This window comes from Triplophysa rosa, linkage group LG7, assembly GCF_024868665.1.
Source record: "Triplophysa rosa linkage group LG7, Trosa_1v2, whole genome shotgun sequence".
Lineage (NCBI taxonomy): Eukaryota > Metazoa > Chordata > Actinopteri > Cypriniformes > Nemacheilidae > Triplophysa > Triplophysa rosa.
In genome coordinates this window covers 10264257-10284332 of record NC_079896.1, presented here as the reverse complement: position 1 = coordinate 10284332, position 20076 = coordinate 10264257, and the positions used below count along the sequence as shown (strand labels likewise).

The 20076-nt window shown below is 38.3% G+C and overlaps 1 protein-coding gene across 3 annotated transcripts; it reads left to right on the top strand.

Annotated features, from left to right (window-relative positions):
• The first annotated feature begins 3580 nt into the window (after positions 1–3580).
• Positions 3581–20011, top strand: LOC130557012 (transmembrane protein 125). 3 transcript variants are annotated; one of them, XM_057338416.1, is made up of 5 exons: positions 3617–3681; positions 3844–3868; positions 3985–4328; positions 12313–13344; positions 16666–20011. In XM_057338416.1, exon 5 carries the CDS (start codon positions 16731–16733, stop codon positions 17397–17399), a length of 669 nt encoding a protein of 222 aa, XP_057194399.1. In that variant the 5' UTR covers positions 3617–3681; positions 3844–3868; positions 3985–4328; positions 12313–13344; positions 16666–16730; the 3' UTR covers positions 17400–20011. The 3 variants fall into 3 exon arrangements, with proteins under 3 accessions (XP_057194400.1, XP_057194398.1, XP_057194399.1); XM_057338417.1 differs by having other exon boundaries at positions 3581–3681; positions 3844–4328; positions 12317–13344; XM_057338415.1 differs by having other exon boundaries at positions 3581–3681; positions 3844–4328.
• The last annotated feature ends 65 nt before the right edge of the window (positions 20012–20076 follow it).

The following is a 20076-nucleotide window of genomic DNA, read 5'->3' as shown; positions in this document are numbered from 1 at the left end:
AACTTCGCTAGATCTTTTAAATCAAAGGGAGTAAAAGCATGCATGCTTATAAGAGTATGCCTTCACAAATCAAATGACTGACAACAGCAATAAAAAGTATTGCATTTGTGAATGTTCATGACTGTCACTTGTTGGGCCAATTAGACCACAGTAGAAGCAGTAATAAGTGTGATATGTGTATTCTCAGTCAAGGTGACTCTAGGACCCGCTCTCAGCAGAGAGCCAGCAGTGAGTCTGCAAGTAATGAATAATCACACACCATCAGCATGTGGAGACACACACCTGTTTTAATAATCTCTCCTTCTGTCTCCCACACACACATTCCCATTTCTAGATAACAGTAACTGATCCGATGTCATTGTACATATCTCCCTTACAAAGCATCTGACAAAGCACATCTATTATCTGTCTTTTATTCCTTTCTCAAAGCCTCCAACTTCAACCACAGCATTGTCCATGAATAATAACTGCCAGCACAAGCTCACTGATGTGTGGCATTCTGTATGCATCTATTCATGCCTAGGAAGCGGTGCTGTATTTTATCATCTGGATTATGAGAAGGAAGAGGGCGTGCACACAGCTCCACGCTACCCCTCTCGATGTCGGCGCTGATGAAATTGAGAGTTTGTCTTTTAAATGTCACGGATGTGGACTGGGGTTTATCATCTTGTGGAAGTTCAATTCAATTCAATTCAATTTTATTTATATAGCGCTTTTCACAATGTGCATTGTTCCAAAGCAGCTTTACAGGAGCAAATAAGAAAAACACAGAAAGGTAAAACACAGCACAGTGCATGGTGTTTATAGACCAAGCAAGATCATTATAATAAATAATATCTAATAAATAAATGAATAAATAAATAAATAAATGCAGTCTCCCGGTGAGCAAGCCAACACTGCACTGCTCTGCTGTGGCGAGGAACCCAAACTCCAATGCTGAATAATGGAGAAAAAAAAAACCTCGGGAGAAACCAGGCTCAGCCGGGAGGGCCAGATCTCCTCTGACGTGTCATGGCTGCACTCAGTGACCCCGACCAAAGCCACCGAGCAACGTTCACGAAGAACAGGGAGAGCCCACGAGCCGCGACCCAGGAAGCCCCACCCGCCGAAACCGTGCAGGTCCAACCCGGTCTCATTCCGCGATCAACAACAGACAACAGAGGAACAACCAGGGAAAAGTAGTAATGGCATAATTAACTTTATTCCTCTGTTGTCCGACATCGACCACAAAACAAGACCAACCAGACCAGATCCACACAGTCCCAACAAATGAAACGCCCCGAACCACAACCAACAAGCCCCCCCCACTCCCCACGGAAGTAATTGGATTGAGCGGAGAAAGCTACAAAAATAAAATTGGCTATAAAATTAGACCGATGATCAAACAGAATGTCACTAATATTAATTAATAAACTCTTAAACATAGGGGGAATACATTCGTCTTTTTTATCGGGAGTGTTGAATGTGACAGCGATTAGAGGTTTGAATAATACAATTTTGTAATAATCAGGCCACGGATATGACAAAGTCATTTGTGAAAAAGTGCAACTTTGAGTTCACTGTAAAAAACAATACAAAAAATACAAAACTTTGAGTTAATTCAACTTAAAAATACTAGTCAACACAACGAGTTTGCATCAAATTCATTGTGTTAACTAATATTTTTAAGTTAAATTACCTCAAAATTTTAAGGCAACCAGGTAACTTATTATTTTTATTTGAACCAACAAAAATTGTACAGTGCACTGTAAAAATGTATTTGTTGTTTCAATTTAAAAAAATTAAGTTACCCGGCTGCCTGAGTTAATTCAACGTAAAATATTAGTTATTACATGAAAAAAATTAAGGCAGCTGGTAACTTAATATTATAGTGAAGATCTACTTTACCCTGCAAACTTCAAGCTAAATGAGAATTGTTTCACACATAATCAGAACCTAATCAGTTCAATATCATAATGTGAAAAGGAATAGCACAATACAGTCACGAAAAATTGACATTAAAACAAACACCGGATTGGATTACTAACTTGTACTATAAAACACCACTACTGCACAACTGGAGTCTAGAATATGCAACATCAAAGTTTAGCTGAAGACAGGACAACACGTGTATCGGCATGGCATTGACAGAAAGCGGCCTTGTACAAACGTAGCATGTCACTTCAAGGCCCGGCAATTAGAATACGAAGGAGCCTGAGATGAAGCAGAAAGGGAATAGATCAGCACTAATGGCTGAGGAGAGAAATCAATGCTTAGCATATCTGCTTTCCTCCGGGTGGATGGAGAAAGAACTGGACCGTTTCCACAACAGAAACAACACCCAGAGCTGACCACCGTTCAAATCAAGCCCAAACTCCACATAGAGACGAAAAATGTGTGTGTGTTGTCCTACCCCCTGACAGCAGAGTGATGAGTAAAGATCGGTACACAGGTTCATGAATGACCTTCATAAATATGTAAGCCTTATTCCAGGAGCCCATGAGACTATGGGACAGCAAGAAAGATCTGAAGGACCAGTCAGACGGCATGAGGTGGTGATGCCAACATCTCTCACAAGTTAAAAAGGCAGAGAAAGAAAACAAAACGGCCAAAACGGCCAAAAAACGGCAATATTTGTTTACTGTAAGGCTTTTATTGTGTGTATAAATTACATGGCAGTCATAATATGAAGGTGCTGCAGGATTTGTGTTATTTGAACACAATGAAGTTAACATTGTGTAGTGTAGTTTAGTTAATAATAGATTGCTTGTGTATGTATATGTGCATTAAAAAAGCTTTGCTTGATACATCGATCAAAACAATGAAATAGGAAGGTGGCATGCGTTGTCGACTGTGCAATAATATGAATTATGAACTATAATTCATATAATATGAGTCAATTGAACTAAAATTGCTTTTAGATGTGTGAGTGCCCTGTGATGGGCTGGCTATCCATCTACTGTGTATTCTGCCTGAGGTGCTGGGATAGACTCCAGTCCTCCTGTGACCTCGCAGAGGGTGAGTTTGAAGGATGGATGACAGGATGGTTTGTAAATGACTGATTTTTCATTTTTTGTTGAAATAACCCTTCAGACGCAGTCTTGTCTCAGATCCAAGGAAAGACATTACAAAACCTGTTACACAGTCTGTCCGTTTATTTTCAATAGAAAGCCAGACTTCATTTGTATTTTGGGCACTTGCATTTTTGTAATATACTGTACATTGACTGGTGCTTGTGTTCAGTAAAGTGTCACCTTATTGAACCACTGGGTGTCACCATTTTCAGATAAATGATGTTTAGTACTGAACTATTTGTGCCAATAAAAAAACAAATTTTTCTCAGAAAAACCATGCTTTACAGAAATACAAGTACAATAGAAAAATGTATAGTCACAAACGTTTTTTTAAAGCAGAGTTTAGTAACAGTCTTATAACTTGGTTGCAAAGTTATGTACAATATGTAAACTCCTGCTTTAACCAAGTAAAACCAGTAAATCCTGTTGTGACACCATTAGCTTTATTTCGTGTCTTTGTTTTTTCAAACACAGGGATGGTTAGTATTATTTTATGTGGTACAAACCGTACAAATATCACATGATAGGCCATATAAAACGTATCGAACCTGGATATCCTTGAGGCTCCTCCCTACGATATCACATACCCCTGTGAGTCTATGGACCTGTTCAGTTATATAAGCACTAGGTAATGTTTATTGTTTAACGCTAGAAAAATAAATGTAATAATATTATATAAGATTTCATAGATTTTTAAAGCTGGGTAGCTTTTATTATGGGCTAAAATTGAATTAACGCATAGCTGTAGTAGGCTAATCGAATTATTAACATAACGTTACTGTAATTGCAGGTAAGAACTCAGCCAGGCTTTTCAGGTAGGACCATTTCGTCGTGGGATGCTGGACTATTTAAATAAAAGGAGCTGGTTGATGTTTTCATTTAGCGTCATTTAACGCCAGACCTAAAGACCAACGTCTCTGTATCGCTGCAGGTGTCCCAGCGGAGTGGAACTGCGAGGTAACACTCCCAGCTGAACTGAACTACACCGAGAGCGGAGCTCCGCGATCAGAGTAGCAATGAGAAGAGACCGCACCTCCGAGCGAAGGGCAAAAGTACGGACTCAACGAGCAATGCACCTGCAATGACAGAGCGACGATAGGAATTGCAACGTGACATGATCGGAATTACTGACATCAAGACTTGGATTTAATTTAAGACTTTAAGACTTGACGTCTCTTTTAGCGGACAGTCAAAGACTGGAAGCTGTGTATTTCGTACTGTGTTCGTTGTAGGCTGAGGTGGTTCGGGATGGCGTTGCCTACCAGCACGGCACAGGTAAGAACTAAACCCGTAGCCGGATCTGATAGCAAACATTGAAAAAGATGATCAGATTGCGATTAAATGGAAATGTATTCGCGAGTTAAACATTAGAAATGACTGATCGCAAGATCCGCACCTTCGTATATTAGGGCAGGTGAATGTAAACTTTGTCCGGGAGTTTTAACGCTTCCTTCTAAAAAGGATACTTTGAAAGTTGTACTTTACTCACGTAACGTTACTCACGATCAGGATCACTCAAGATCAGTCCAGGAATACATTTATAAAGGATATATCTTAAGGATAAATTTGTTTTATACTATTATCTAATAGCACTTTACATTATGGTGTACAGTTCAGACGAAAATCAGAGCAACCATAATTGATCTGTGGTATTTTGTAGTAAAGCGTACCATTGTCTCACCACAGTAACCATATCTGTGATAACTGTGTGAATACTGTGTACAAATAACTGTGATATTTGTAGTAAATGATAAAACAAGTGGTATATACAGTACAACCGATTTTAATCAATCCATTCAAAATATCCTTCTACACTTGTACTATAATAAAACCATGGTAAGTGTTACTGAGGGTTTTGATTGTTTATTAATAAAGTAATATCAGTAACTCACAACTTACTAAGTCAATTGCACTTTTTAATGGACAATGTGAAGAAAAATCTGTAGCAAATTGTAGAGTATTACCAGGAAATGCAGTAATAATGAATTTAATGAAACTGTAAAGAGTAGCTGCAGAAAAAGTTGTCTACCACTGCAATAACTTTAGTAGTGATTTTGCCAAACCCTAAGAATGTGCCTCTCATCTGTATACTTTATCATGTTCAGTGTTGTAAAATAAAAGGGAAGCTAATTGTTTAAATGCTTTAGGTTACTTTTCCATGCTGTGTAAAAAGATGTTTACAGTGAAAATGTATTTGTTTTATATTTTAACAATTCATGGATTCAAGGAATGTGACATTATGGTTGGAAAATAGTTTCTATTAGTATTGCTTTCATGACAATATTAGGTTTTGTTGAACATGCAGACACGTACACACATACAAAGAAATGTTTTAAATGCAGCCAGCCTGTAAAAAAAAGAGAGCAAATAACACTAAGCAAATACAGAAGCCCTAAGAAAATTCTCCTTATTCTAACATTGATTGTTGGTCACGCAGTACCATTGGTTTTCTTTGAAGTATCTTGGCGTATCATGGAGTAAATATTAGGGTACATGACTATTGTAAGCATGTGGTACCCTGTGCAGGAACAAGCATCTTTGAAAATTCTAATACAGGGTTTTGACAACGTTTCAGAGCAAAATGTCATCTCGTGCTTGCAGATGCCAGAAAAAAATCATGTCTCTATCCTCATCTTTTCTTGACAGCTCCCATTAGCACACAGATGTTAAAAATGCCAGTACGACATTACCATAAAGCGTGTGGATGTTCTGGACTATTCTGTGACAGAGGCTAGACGAAACATTGAGAATGAAACCGTGCCCTGAGAGTGAAGGAACAGACCCAGGTGTCTAACCTGGCTGGTGTCTATGTCACAGATGGAGGTCAGGGCAAAGAGTGGAGCTCAGTGGCCGAGTTGGATAACTGCCCTGCTTTGTATTGCATTATGGGCTATGTTCACATTTCGGTTGGCCTGGAGGACAGAACCGAACATTCTGGATGCTGTCGCTGTTTTGAGAAAAGCTGAAAATGTAAATGAAAGGGAGGGAGGGAAGGAGAGGAGAACGTTTTTACTTTTGTCAGCAGTGTGGAGCTGGGCGGAGGGGCTTGTTAATTGGTGATTTAATTAGCACCTAATACCGCAGCTGTGCCAATCAGACAACGAATGGCAGTGAATACAAAATATTATACACTTTACCTGACAGAATACTACCTACAGTACTGACATGCGTAGGGATTTTAGAGAAATATGACTCAGATTATGTTTCCTATTTTTGTACAATGTTTGCACACCCATAAAACCAGGCTTGTTGACTTAATCATACATAAAAAACTCTGAGGCATTTTCGCGCAGAGAAAGATTGAGTCATCTTTCTTTATAATGACATTCTCAATTTGTGTTTTGTTTCCTCCTACGGATTGTGGCGGTAACGTAACAGCTAGCTGCGTCGAGGGGCTGGAATGAACGAATGTTCTTTAGAGGAAAGTGAGGGATACTGAGGAGGTAATGACACCGTCTTGAAATGATAGAATCAGGCACATGGCATATGCAAACTTTTACGACAGAGTTTTATTTTCATGCATAATAACTCTCTCTTGGTAACAGAACAGCAGTGCATTGGAGATAAAGAGACAGGCGGGCAGATAACCTGACTGAGAAGTTTACTCAGAAGCGAGAAATAAAGAAAAGAGCACGAGACATAAGATGAAGGGTGGAATCTGAGATAGTGCTTTGCAGCTATGAAGTCAGGGTCCAGGCCAGCTGGTGTTTGCGGTTTGTTCCTGAGGTTATGCCTGACGGTAACCTGAGCCATGTGCACAGGCTGATAAAATGTGGATTAAGCAGGAAGGAGAAACCAGAGGGGCAGCTAGAAGCATAGCTGTGACGGCTCACTCGTGGCCCTCAAGGACCCAAATCTTCATTAGACAAAATCGTCCATGATTAAATCCTTCATTTTCAGGTACGGCACATTTTTCGGATGAGTAGAAATTAGTTTAATAGAAATTTAGATTTGGAGTCTGTTGTTTATTTATGATGACTTTGGGCATTATCTGAATGACATTATGAACTGTCTTTTTGTAAAACTTTGTGTTGATCATCAACATATACCTCTTACACGTGTCTTCTTAAGAACGAGGCATTTGTCGCGTCATGCCGCATTCAGTGTGGACAGCATTACTGTACATAAATATCCGTCCTTCGGATGAGACGTTAAACCGAGGTCCTGACTCCCTTCGAAGAGTAGGGGTGTAACCCCAGCATCCTGGCCAAATTCGCCCATTCAGCTCTATACATCATGACCTCCTAATTATCCCCCTATGTACTAATTGGCTTCGTAACTCTCTCCTCTCCACCAGTAAGCTGGTGTGTGGTGAGCGTTCTGGTGCAACATGGCTGCTGTCGCATCAACCAGGTGGATGCTGCACATTGGTGGTGGTTGAGGAGATTTCCCCCTTCCATGTAAAGCTCTTAGAGTACCCAGAAAAGCGCTATTTTAAATGTAATGAATTAATGAATTAATTATGATTTTATGCATAGTTTAACAATGGCGTCTAGTGTAGACACAGTGTTAACCCAGCTAACATGGTTACGTTGTTACGACGTACCTGGACCGGACCATATTCGTTGCCACGACGTACCAAATAACGTTCCAGCGATGTAACTTTGTGATTCCCATATTCGTCGTGATGATGTAACATTGGACATTACTGAGACGTGGTGATTACCTCCTGAAGTCGTAAATGGTACAGACCATATTCATCACAGCAACGTACCAAATAACGTTTCTGGGACGTGACGAGTATGTCCCAACAACCAAACAGTTAAAATATTTTTTATAATTTTATTTAAACACATCGTCCCTCACATGGAAGATTAAATTAATTTGTGATTTAATCTGTGCATTAAAGATTCAATTTTATGCATAATTTGAAAGTAGAATGATTACTTAAACTTAACACAGCACTGTACATCAGCATTTTATTTAGATACTGAAGTAAATGACATAAATAACAAAAGACTTCAACACAATATGGAGGTTTCAAAGCAGATATTTATTGACAGAGATGTGTCAGAAAACAGAGGACAGAGGACCCAGGCACAGACAGCGGGTAAGGGGTTAACAAGACATTTTAATAAAAGACAAAACAAAAACCCAAGAGGGGGTAACATAACAAAACAAGGGAATATCACAACATGACAATACAGGACTAAGACTAACTACACTGAAACCAGACTGAAGATAACATTAACAAGGACTAATTAACTAAACTGAACTGGACTGAACTGGACTGGACTGGACTGGACTGGACTGGACACGTAACAGGAACTCACCATACATATACGCAGTGTTGGGTAAGTTACTCTGAAAAAGTAATTAATTACTAGTTACTAATTACACATTCGATAATGTAATTAGATTACTGTACAAGTTACTCTCTTCAAAAAGTATTTAATTACTTATTACTAATTACTTTCTATATCCTACATCAACCTTGATTAGCTAAGTGATTCAAGGATAGACATGAAACGGCTCTTTTAATTCATTCAAATAAATAATATAATACTACATAAAGTATTATTATTAATTACAAATGTGAGAATTATACATTAAAGCACAGATTTTAAAGTTAGACTTTGAATTTTGATGTAAATTTCTCTTCTGCACACACACATATTACACAAAGTATTTAGTTTAATTACATCAGAAGTAACTGTAATTAAATTACAGAAAAAATAAGAGTAATCCCTTACTTTACTTTTTCAAGGGAAAAGTAATTAAATTACAGTAACTAATTACTTAGTAACTAGTTACACCCAACACTGCATATACGTAACAATGAACCAGCACAGGATAGAAAACACAAGGGCATTATAAAGGGATCAAATCAAGAGGGGGACAGCTGTGGGGCATGAAACAATAAACGAACAATAATGAGGAGACGAGAGGGCGGGAACAGAGACCAGACCAGAGAGAGTATGGCAAGCCATAAGGGCCAAAATTACCTCCCTCCACATGAAACATGAGGTTCTGTCATGATTCTGCCCTCTCTTGTCATGCTCTTTGAGCCCCGAGGCAGAACCATGACAGAGATGAATAAACCTTATCTTTAAGCTTAACATTATATTCTTGTTTTACCAAATAAGTTTAGCAGGATGTCCCTTTTTAGATACAACAATCAAAAGCTTCTTCGGTTACATTCACAAACATCAGGGTCCGTTCATTTAAACGTGCCAAATCGAAAATCAGTAAAATATGTGTTTACTCTCACATCTGTAAGGTATAAAGTAAATAAAGAATATTATTAAACCACTAAAGTAATATATCATGCAGTGAGGTAAAACGAAAGGACCGTTAATGTTTAAATGAAGCGAGCGCGCAGCTCTTTTAATTGCTGTATCTTAATAAACTCCAGTTTAATAGATGTGATTAATAGCATTCGTTTTGACAATGTAACAGATTTTACGTTGATCATACATTTTCCATATAAGAACATAATGAATAGAAATGACCAAATTCATTAATCAAATGTCCAGTGTCCAGGTTATCTGAAGCCCAGTATACCACGTCTCTACAACGTTCTCCATGGGATTAATTCACAACCTTATTTGAGGACGTGGCTACAATGTTTCTGGAACGTAAGAAAAATTCTAAGAAATGGAACGTTGCCAAGACGTCCTCAGAACGTGGTCACAAAGTAATGTCACGGTAACCAAATGAAGACGAACTGGTGACATCGTCAGAACATACTGTGTTTGCTGGGAAGCTATGCGTAGATAGGGATGGGTATCGTTAATATTATAAGAGTATTACTACTCTTATCGATACTGCTTATCAGTCCGGTACTTTAACAGTATTCTTATCGGTACTTTTTGATATAAAAAGAAACAAAATAGGAACAGAATTAAAATTGCTTTATTTGAATTAACATAATTAACAATAAATAAATAATTTTTAAAAACTATTTGTAATATCTTAATCCTTATCGACTCTTTGTCCTATTTTTATTCAGAATTAACATTGCTTAATCTGCTTTAACAGAATTATGACTTCTTTCCACCCATGTGGATTTAGCATAGTTTAGGTTATGGAAACCAGTTAGATCGAATTTACAGTTGTTTTAAATAGGGTGAATGGCATTAGCATATATTATATAAATAATGTCAGAGTTCAAGTAACGTCTGTTAGCATTCAGCATACATACCTGACGTAGATGGGGCATCAAGAGATGAACTAGATTGGGCTAAGCAGTCAAAAAAAGTACATCTTGGCCCAATCCCAATTCTATTTTCTACCCCTTCGCCTACCCCTCGCCCTTTCCCCTTGCCCCTTGAAACAAAGTGGCAAGGGGAAGGGTTACAAATTCTCCGCTAAGTAATGGGACACCACTACTACACTGTTATATGCCATCATACGTCATTGCTAGCTCCTAACGTTATACGTCAGAGGACATGTGCCGATGCACCGGGTATATGACATAAAAATATATTTTCAAATATCGTGCAATCAGTGCTGTCCGCTAGCAAACTTTAGCGATTTTTTTTGCAAACATTAAAAGAACATCACCGTAAATACAAACACAAGATTGCATGTAACATACATAAAATGAAAAAATGTCACAAAAATCCTTATTAATGGCAAAAATTACTTACATTTATGGGTCTGCTTGCTCGAGTGAGCAGCCATGTTGGAAATTTCTCTTAGCCCTTCGTTTGAAGTGAGGCCCCGAAAAATCTTCGTTTGAAGGGCTATCTGGCCCTTCTCCTTACCCCTACCCCTCCAACCAAAAGAGAATTGAGACACCCCTACCCCTTCACATGAACGCGCCAAACGGAGGGGTAGGGTAAAGTGTAGGGGTAAGGGGTAGAATTGGGATTGGGCCTCTGTCTGTACATGATGCACTTTTGACAGGTGCTCTGACAGATTACTTTACAAGCAAGGGTTTTGTTGCACTTGTAGCAACGAGCATTGTCACTGTCAGCATCAACTTTGGTGAAGTGTAACTACACTTTTGAACGTTTAGTTTTCTCCTCCATCATCGCGAATTAAGAGCGTCTTCTGTGCGGCTATTCGTGTGTGCGCTGTGTAGACACAAGCTTTGCTCGGAACGAATATGCATGCGCCAAAGATTAAATTCTTGGTGTTATTGAAAATTAGAAACTGTTTTTAAGCTAAAATGCGCAAGATAACATTAATGTAGCAATAACATATACGATTTTTTTTCCAGAGGACCGATCGCAGAACTGATAAGGGCGGAGCTTATCGAGTTCATAATTTTCATAATTTTGAACTCGATAATCATAATTTTGCCCCGGGGCCCGTTTAATACCGGATTTCGGTACCCATACCTATGGGTAGATATAGCCCGTTTCTCAATATGCACTCTTCAGCGGTCTTGTGTCCTTGTGTTCTCTCTCTACGTCATCAATAACCGTCAAAGTCTGGTTCCAATACTCAAGAACAGAGAACGCATGAAAGTAAAGAACGCAAGACCGGTCTCCGCGAGAATACAAGTGTGTTCTTTGCGTTCTTGGAATTGGTTAATGGCCATAGTCTGCAAACCCACCTGTGGAACAAAACACATCTAAAATTTGTTATTAAAAATGTTTTTTAAATGCACTACTTTGATTGAATTACAAAGAAAAAGCAGCCAATTCATTATATGTCGGCTCACTAACCACAGGGCTATTGCGTCAACATTACAAAAAAATGTAAAGTCACCATGAAGTCAAAATGTACTATTTAATGAAATATTATAGTGTGTTTTTATAAGTAACTTCATAACTTTTATTAATGTGTCCTCATAAATATTTTTTAATAAAAAATGTAAACCTCTTCCCCTCTCAAACAACTCTTCCTGTCACATATTATCTTGTGAGGGCAGGGCTTATTGGAAACTTGTTTTTGCCCCTCCCCTCCAGCAACATGTTGCTGAAAAGATTAAAATCTGCCTTTCAATGATCCAGTCAGTCCATAATTTGAATTATTTTGAAATTTCTTTAGTCTAAACATAATCCCCATATTTACATTTGTGAATAGAAACAAATGAATAACTATGATGTCTGGTGGATTTGTTGTCCTCCACCCTAAACCATCCCCAATATATTACCTATTGTCAACTATACCTATGACAAATTTACGACATGACACATTCATGGCATTTAAACAAGAAACAGACTCACTGAAAAGCTCACCTCTTCAAGAACATCACCATTTATAACAAACAAAAACAATTCATTAAATCCTTGAGATTTAGACACATCAAGCATATCTTTCACCCCCACATCTAACTGTCATCCTTTGTTTCTATTGTCTCCAGACAGATAGCGACCCGTCCCGTGCTTGCTTAGAGAAGGACCCAGAGACTTGCTCCATTGTCTCTGTCTAGCGACCAGGCAGAGAAGAGTATGCTAGACAAGGCATCAGCTGTTGTATGGTGACCGGAGACAAGAGCCTGTTTTATGAATGGTTTCTTTTGCAGATACATCAGAGACCTGCAGTCGGAGAAACCACAGTGTACTGCTTTACTAAAGAATGAATAGTGCTCCCGGTCTGTCACAATGCTCGGCATTCACACCTGTCGCGGTAGACTGTGTTTTATTTAAATCTCCCAGGAAGCCACCAACCATTAGTAGCCGACAGCAACATGAACCAAGAAAGAGATGGCTATGAGGATGTTGCTAAACCTGAACATTTCTGTCCTGGTTAGAGGATCACTCACATACTGACAGGGACACTGTTGTGCATATGAAACAGCCTTAGAGACCTTGTAGGTGATCAGAAATACAGTGGACTGCTATGTAAATTGATGGTTAGTTTGTATGGCAGTGCAACACCAAGGACGCTATACTGACAGCTTTTCCATCAATGCCTTTTCAATATAAATATTATGGAATGTGACTAGTGTTAATACTTGTTTTAAACCAAGAATTTGCACATTTAGTTAATCTTGTCTTATTAATGTCAGACTGGCTTACAGTCATATTTCTTGGCACGCATGGTTGTGTTCGTCCGAGCGATCTTCTAAATATACTCCGGACTGCACTGCTGAATTATCACTGACATAACTAAGCTCAAGAGGTTCCCAAGAGTTCCCAAGGAGCAACTGCAAAATCAAAACTGAAAGGCGGTTTATTTTTAGAAATTATTTTCATTAAGCAATAAGGTGAAGGACTCACAATAAGCTCAAATCAAGCTCAATGGAACCCTGAGGTGATTTTCAAGATTTCCAGTCCTGCCATCCTCTCTCTCTGCACTCTTTCGGGGAATGAGTTCATACCAATGCACCTGCGACTACTCATCCGGCTCATGGAACAAGAGTGTCATCCCAGACAGCATCTAATTTTGTAGGGTGAGTATGTCTACAGTATACAACATGACATAAACAATGTTTGGTTTGGGCAATTCCGTGCAGATGTCAAGATAAAAAATCTGGTTTCATCCCTTCTCCATTTGTTGGGTATTATTTCTTCTGGTTTGCACATTTTAACTCACAGAAATCCTACAAAGTATGTTGTCTCTCAAAAACGTGCCTCCTTTTTTGTCGCATCCATAACACGCGAGTTTTTCCCTCTTTTAAAATAGAAAACTTGTGCATAGATTGATATTTTTCAGATGTCTGGACTCTATCATTAGGGGTTTAGTAAACAGATGGTGGAATACATCTGTAATAAATACATTCTCTGAGAAATGTTCAAGTTTTGACTGAAAAAGTCACATCTATAATGCTGGAGCTGCCCATATGTTCTATAATTCAGAAGGTTAAAACCACTATGATGCAAGAATTCTCATACCAGCTTTATTTAGTTTATTTGGACTTAGGGCGGGTGCTTGTTAATATGCACTGCAGGTACTTTTGACCTTTATAAATAAAGATTAATGGGATAGGGCAGGATGTACTACACCGATCGATGTCAATATATTTTACAGTATTTGTATGCCATTACTAGGAATTATTCGGAAGGCCCAAAAATTGTACAACAAAAAGTACAGTTTGTACAAAATGTAGAAAGTCAGCTCTGTATTATGTGAATGACTGTGAAATATTAACAGTTATCAAGGAACAGATATCAATTATTAATAGTTTTTTACCAACATATTTTCATGTCTTAATTTCCTGATCTATGCAGTTGTTCATAATGTCTGTTTAAAAGTTATCTTTATACAGATTTTCCCTGACACACCTTTCCTTGATTTTCCATGACCATGGGAGCCATATAATAATGATTGTTATCTTAGAATAGACTTTGATGCTTTTGTTTTCACATGCCTTCTTGTTTTTACTTCTCTCTTCATGCATCACCTCAGTCACAGGGATGCAGCATGTATGTGAGATGGCAAGTCTATAGGGACTTAATTAACAAAGCTTGATGATCACAAGTGCACAAACACACACAACCCTCATGGACACATATGTGCGACATACACTTTGAACAAATTGTGCAGATTGAAGAAAATAGCACTAAGAGAACACTTTGGTCTGTGATTGTAATGTACTGTATGTATTGTACTTTAGTTTAAGAGTGAATGCAGTTGGAAGGCACAGCACTGCTGACTTTGAAGGCAGTGGCACTTACGGGATTGTAAAGAGAAGCTGTCTGTCATGTAACCTTGAGGGTCAGGGAGACCACAGGGAGAGGCGTTTTAGTAAAGGAATTAATGACTGAGCCCGTAGCGGGGAAAATAGTCTTCTCACACTATTTAAAATCTTTATTCTCTACACACATTCTCACCAAACGCAGTGCTCCCAGTCACATTAACAGCCTTTAAACTGCTCAGAAGTGTTTAAATTAAGACAGATGACCACAGTGTAAATTGGTTTGAATGTTAGAACTTGCTGGAGTAGGCCAAAAAGTTGCCAAATTGAACTTTGTTGCAGACAAACACTTAGACGCTTAAAGTGTACAGTCATTTTCTTTAGGGAGAATGGAAAAAAGTATTGATGACTCATGTTGCATTGTAGATTTTTGCTGTGATGTAATGAATGCCTTTTGAGTATTACCCAAAATCCCTGCATCCTACCAAAACTTTCTGTTTACAGTTTTTTTCAATTGCTAGCAAGCGTTTACCAATACTTAAAGTACTTTTTCTAAACTCTTAACACAGTAACACACCTATACGTCACACAATTAGCTAAATAGTTAATTTTCTTGCCAAAACCACATTCTGTTAAATAAATACAAACTCTACTTTTCAAAATGCTGAATGCCTTTTTCCAATATATGCTAACTCTATCAAAACTCAGCAAACCTGATTCAAAATCGAGTCATTAGGTCAAAACATTAGCACTAGTTTTCTATCCAACAGGAACATATAGTCAATCATAGCGCATAGACTGTCAAAATGCTAACAAATCATGACATTACAAAACTGCATTACTTGTCATGTTTCAGTTCGACCTGTATAGAACATACAATATGAAAGTCATTTTTTTATAATTCAGTCAGCTGTAAACACACCTTTTTTCTATTGTGCTGTAAAATAGTTTTTTTTCTTTTCTGTATCACAATTACTCTGTGTGGATTCATTTTTGATAGGGGAGAGCGGGGCACAATGTAACGGTTTTTGGTATAAAAAATATGTGATCTTGATTAATTCTATTTTTACACAAACAACATACACATCTCTACTACCAATGAGCACTTAAAGTTTGTTTCTAGAACCTACCGTTACCATACAATTACAGCAAAAGTGGGTGGGGGTGGGGTTCATTGTGAATTTTCTGTCAATAAATTAAAGCTGTACATTTGTCTATATTAGATAGATATCCACACATCTATCATCCAGCCATCCCTCATCTAACCATCCTTCTATTATAGATCAATAGATATGGATAGATATATGAGAAATGTGAGAAAATGCACAATTAGAGTTTTGAAAATGTGGCTAAAGATTGGTCAAAGGGATGTTAGCAATTGAAAAAAAACTGTAATAGTAAATCAACATCAATGTAATGATAAGATTGGGTTTGTAAACATTTGTTTTGAACAAAAAGTTCTGTATCTCCAAGTACAAACAACATCAGGCCAAATGCTTTACATAATATTTGCAACATGTCATTAAATTTGCATGTGTTGGGGAGTGGTAAGAGCGATATGCTATTAATATGCCAACCCTGTGCTGGTCTTTTTTATTTATTTTTCTAATGACTACATTTTATTATTCTATATACAACCAGGGAAAAATGAAGAAACCAATTTTCCATCAGCATTTCTGTGTGTACTGCAGCAGTTTCAGTCTAGTCAACAGACACAAACCTCAGGAATAACAAAGTCATCCATTAGCAATGTGAAGGATTAAAGTTGTGAGAAAAATCAGGCTTATTTCATCATATATTCATTGTTTAGCTGATCCTTAATTGTGTTGTGTAAACATGAATATGAACTTGCTTTCTTTGCAGTATTTAAAATATACAAACATTGCATTTTTTGTTATTTTGATCAATTTTCTGCAAATAAATTTAAATAAAACATTAATTTTATTTGGAATTAGGAAGAAATGTTGTCACTATTTCAAAGAATGAAACAAAAATTATGACTTTACTTAAATACTCAAACACGTACGTTCTGTGGCTGTATAAGGTTGTATTACAGAAAATATATTGATTTGTAAAATTACATTCATTTCAATTGTACGCATGGCATCTTTTACATTATTACCTTGTTTTCTCTAGGAAGTCTAGCCAGACGTCCTCAAACAGTTGGCATCTGTCCTGAGCACCATTAATCAGCAAAAATCATGTCAGAGCTGGAGGACTATTCCCCTCCAAGGGGCCACCCGCATCCTGACCCGGCCCGCATCCAACAGAACCTCCTGGAGGAGCAAGTGGAGCTCTGGTGGTTCAATGAACCACGCAAATCTTTATTATGCTACTGCGCCTCAGTGTGCCTGATCTTAGGCTGCGGCCTGGGTGGCGTAGGCCTGCTCTCCACCACCACCAGTCTTTCCAGCGAGTGGAGGCTTGGAGCCGGAACGGCCCTTTGCCTTCTCGCCCTGGCCGTTCTCCTCAAGCAGCTGCTGAGCTCTGCAGTACAAGACATGAACTGCATACGCAGCAGGCGGCGAATCGACATGTTGAAGAGCGGGGGATTGTCCGACATTCTGGTCATGTTGATCACAGGAATCTCTTTGCTTATTTGTGGGGCCGTGCTCCTGGATATGGCCCTGGCCTACCACATGCCCAAACCTGGGAAGGCTCTGAATGACATGTACATATCTGGGCTGGTGCTTTTGGTGGGTGGAAGTTTTACAGTGTTAGCGGTCGGAGTTTATTCCGCAGTGGTTTTCTTTATGGAGAGGACAGGCCCGGGACAGAGAAGATGGGAGAGGACAGTGGGAATCTTCACCATTTCAGGCCGAATGCAGGCGAGGAGAGAGACAGCATCAAGCTTGGCTCGTCTGATTTAACCGCGTGGCTCTACACGGCACTCTTGCCGAGAACATGAAATAAGACACTGAACTTTGCAGTCATAAAAAAGCCTTCAGTGAAACTTTGCACTCATTACACGACAGCACAAATCACACGTGACATTTACAATTACATCCCACGAACAGACTAAAGGTTTGAGGCGTTAAACCTCGGCGGTTTTAGGCACAAACATTCAGCTTTTACATGCTTCACTACAATGGGGAAGTACTGATAAAAAGCACAAAAACAAATTTAACTCAAGTTTGAACATTAACAATTTGTTTTGAGGTAAAACATGCTGCTTTTTCTCACGTTGATAGCCTCCAATTGGAAACCGTGTCCTTCACGGCATTATTTATGTGGGCAGTGGCAAGCATGCCAAGTGGGTGTCCATCTGGGGATGTCTTCAGTTTTTCATGGGATTTAATGTGTGTGTCAAAGATCGGCCGTGTTGGTTTGCACGTCCGTGAATTTACACTACAGCTTCGTCCTGTGTGCAGGCTACACTAGGGATGAATTAATTACACACATAGATTTTTGTTATGCACAATTCTCTTACAAAGATTTGCATATTTGGAGAACGCTTTATGCAAAGGGACTTACATTTAAATAGTACAATGTTTAAAGTCCCCGTGAACCGGAAGTTGCGATCGTTTTTACTTCCGTATTCTGACGCATTTCTGAGTGAAACAATTTTGAAATGAGAAAAAATAGTGGGTGTGGCTTGTGGTTTTCACTGCGAATTGATTTGATGCATAAAAACAGCCATTGCGTTTTTAAATGGAATTGGCAGCAGACTGACATTCGAAGGGGAGGAGTTAACAGATGCTCCGCCCAAGCCGTCTAACATATGTCATTTGAGATGAATAGTCGTTAGCTTACAGGGAGGAAGTGCATTTTCAGATTTTAACTGAAGATTATAAGGGCACAGGAATTTTAAAAAGAGAATGATGGTAAGCTATTGACAATAAACACTGTAATATTTTCATCAAGAATAGAATTGTAATTATTTATTTCACTGGGACATTAATCAGTGTTTTCCATGGGATTGATGTTAAAGAAAGATATTTTATTTGTTGCAATAAGCTGATTTACATTTTCATGTAAGTTGTTGGTATTTGATTTTGCAGGGTTTATGAAAAACATTCACAAACAGATGGAGATAAACAGATGGCAGGTTGTTGCCAATTTAGTGGAAATCTATTTAAATTTGTATGCATAGTAAACAAACGTTCAGGCTCCAGCGTGACAACTTTCAGAAATGAAGAAGCTGCACAAGTATAAAACTGCTCTGGAATACTGAAAGCTCCCAAAAGTGTTTTGGACGGCTTAAGCCTTAAGCCACAGTTAAAATGTATGAACAGCATTGGATTAAATAAGAAAACATTAAACCGAGAGTCAGAGTAACAACTTCATAAACAATGAACTAAACTTCACTATGGTGTGCTTGGGACCACTTGGTTAACAGTAATTGCAGTAAGTTCTGAGAATAGGCCTTGCATCATTTATTTGCAGATGGCACTTGGTTTGATAGCCTACTCCTCTGTCTAAAGCAATGTAATTAATGCATTTTCAATGTGGCTTAAGTGCCTTAATATTTTATGAAGCCACTGTGGATTGGAGTGGTCTTTCAAAGCTGAAGTGAGATTCTTTGTAGATTTATCTTCTTTTTTTCCAAAATCATTACAGAGTATTATTTAAAAATAAAAGAGAACAGCTATCAACTGCTGGGTGGGTCTTTTTGTTCTTTTTACAAATGTGTTTACAACCATGCAGCCGATTCATTCATTCATCCATCGCCCATCCTGTGAAGACAGAAGCAGGATCTGAAACGGGCTGAGGAGGGACACAGACGAGGATAGCTTGTGTTTGGCAATGGTTGTTTTATGCATAACAAGCTTGCTATTGTGTAACAGCTGCTAAGTCACCATGTAAACAATAGCTGACTTTGTGACCCATTGTCACCCATTTATTGGCCTGTCATGTGTTAAGTGTGATAAGAACAATTTAGAGCTCAAGTCAAGCAAAAATAGCAATGAATACAGTCAGCACTCTTATTTACTGTATGATGTTTTTTTTCTATGATTATGGCTCAGGTCTATCGTTATGAAACAGCCATGTATAACAGTATTGAAATATCCAAAGGTAAATCCCATAGAGTGCAAAATGATTACATAACTCTTGCAATAATAAAAACTCCCTTTATTTTCTTACAGTGACTTTTCTGTATAGTATTGAGCAAAAAAGTTATCAATAAAAAAGACAAAGAATACATATTTTAGATTTAGCAAAAGGGTGAAATAAATATCAAGATGCCACCATGCCATTGACCTTTGGTAAATAAATGAGGGGAGAGAACCGTTTGGACAGCATGGCAGCAAATATAATTTGTTTCCCCCTGCAAAAGTGGCAGACTCTTGCAGACACACACATAAAGTACATATGCGGTAGCTACAGTGCATTCAATTACAAATTAACTGTGAAGTGAACACTTCAAAGTGTGAACACGAGTTGACATTTTGACTAATGTGGATTAAAGAAAAAAGTGATCATAGTAAAGTGGAGCATCCTGGCTTACATCAGTTTAAATGTGAGCGATTTGCTGTTAGGTCAGTGGACACAGTGTGTTGCTGTTGCAGAGGAATTAGCATTTAGCATTAGCATTTTCACTTCAGT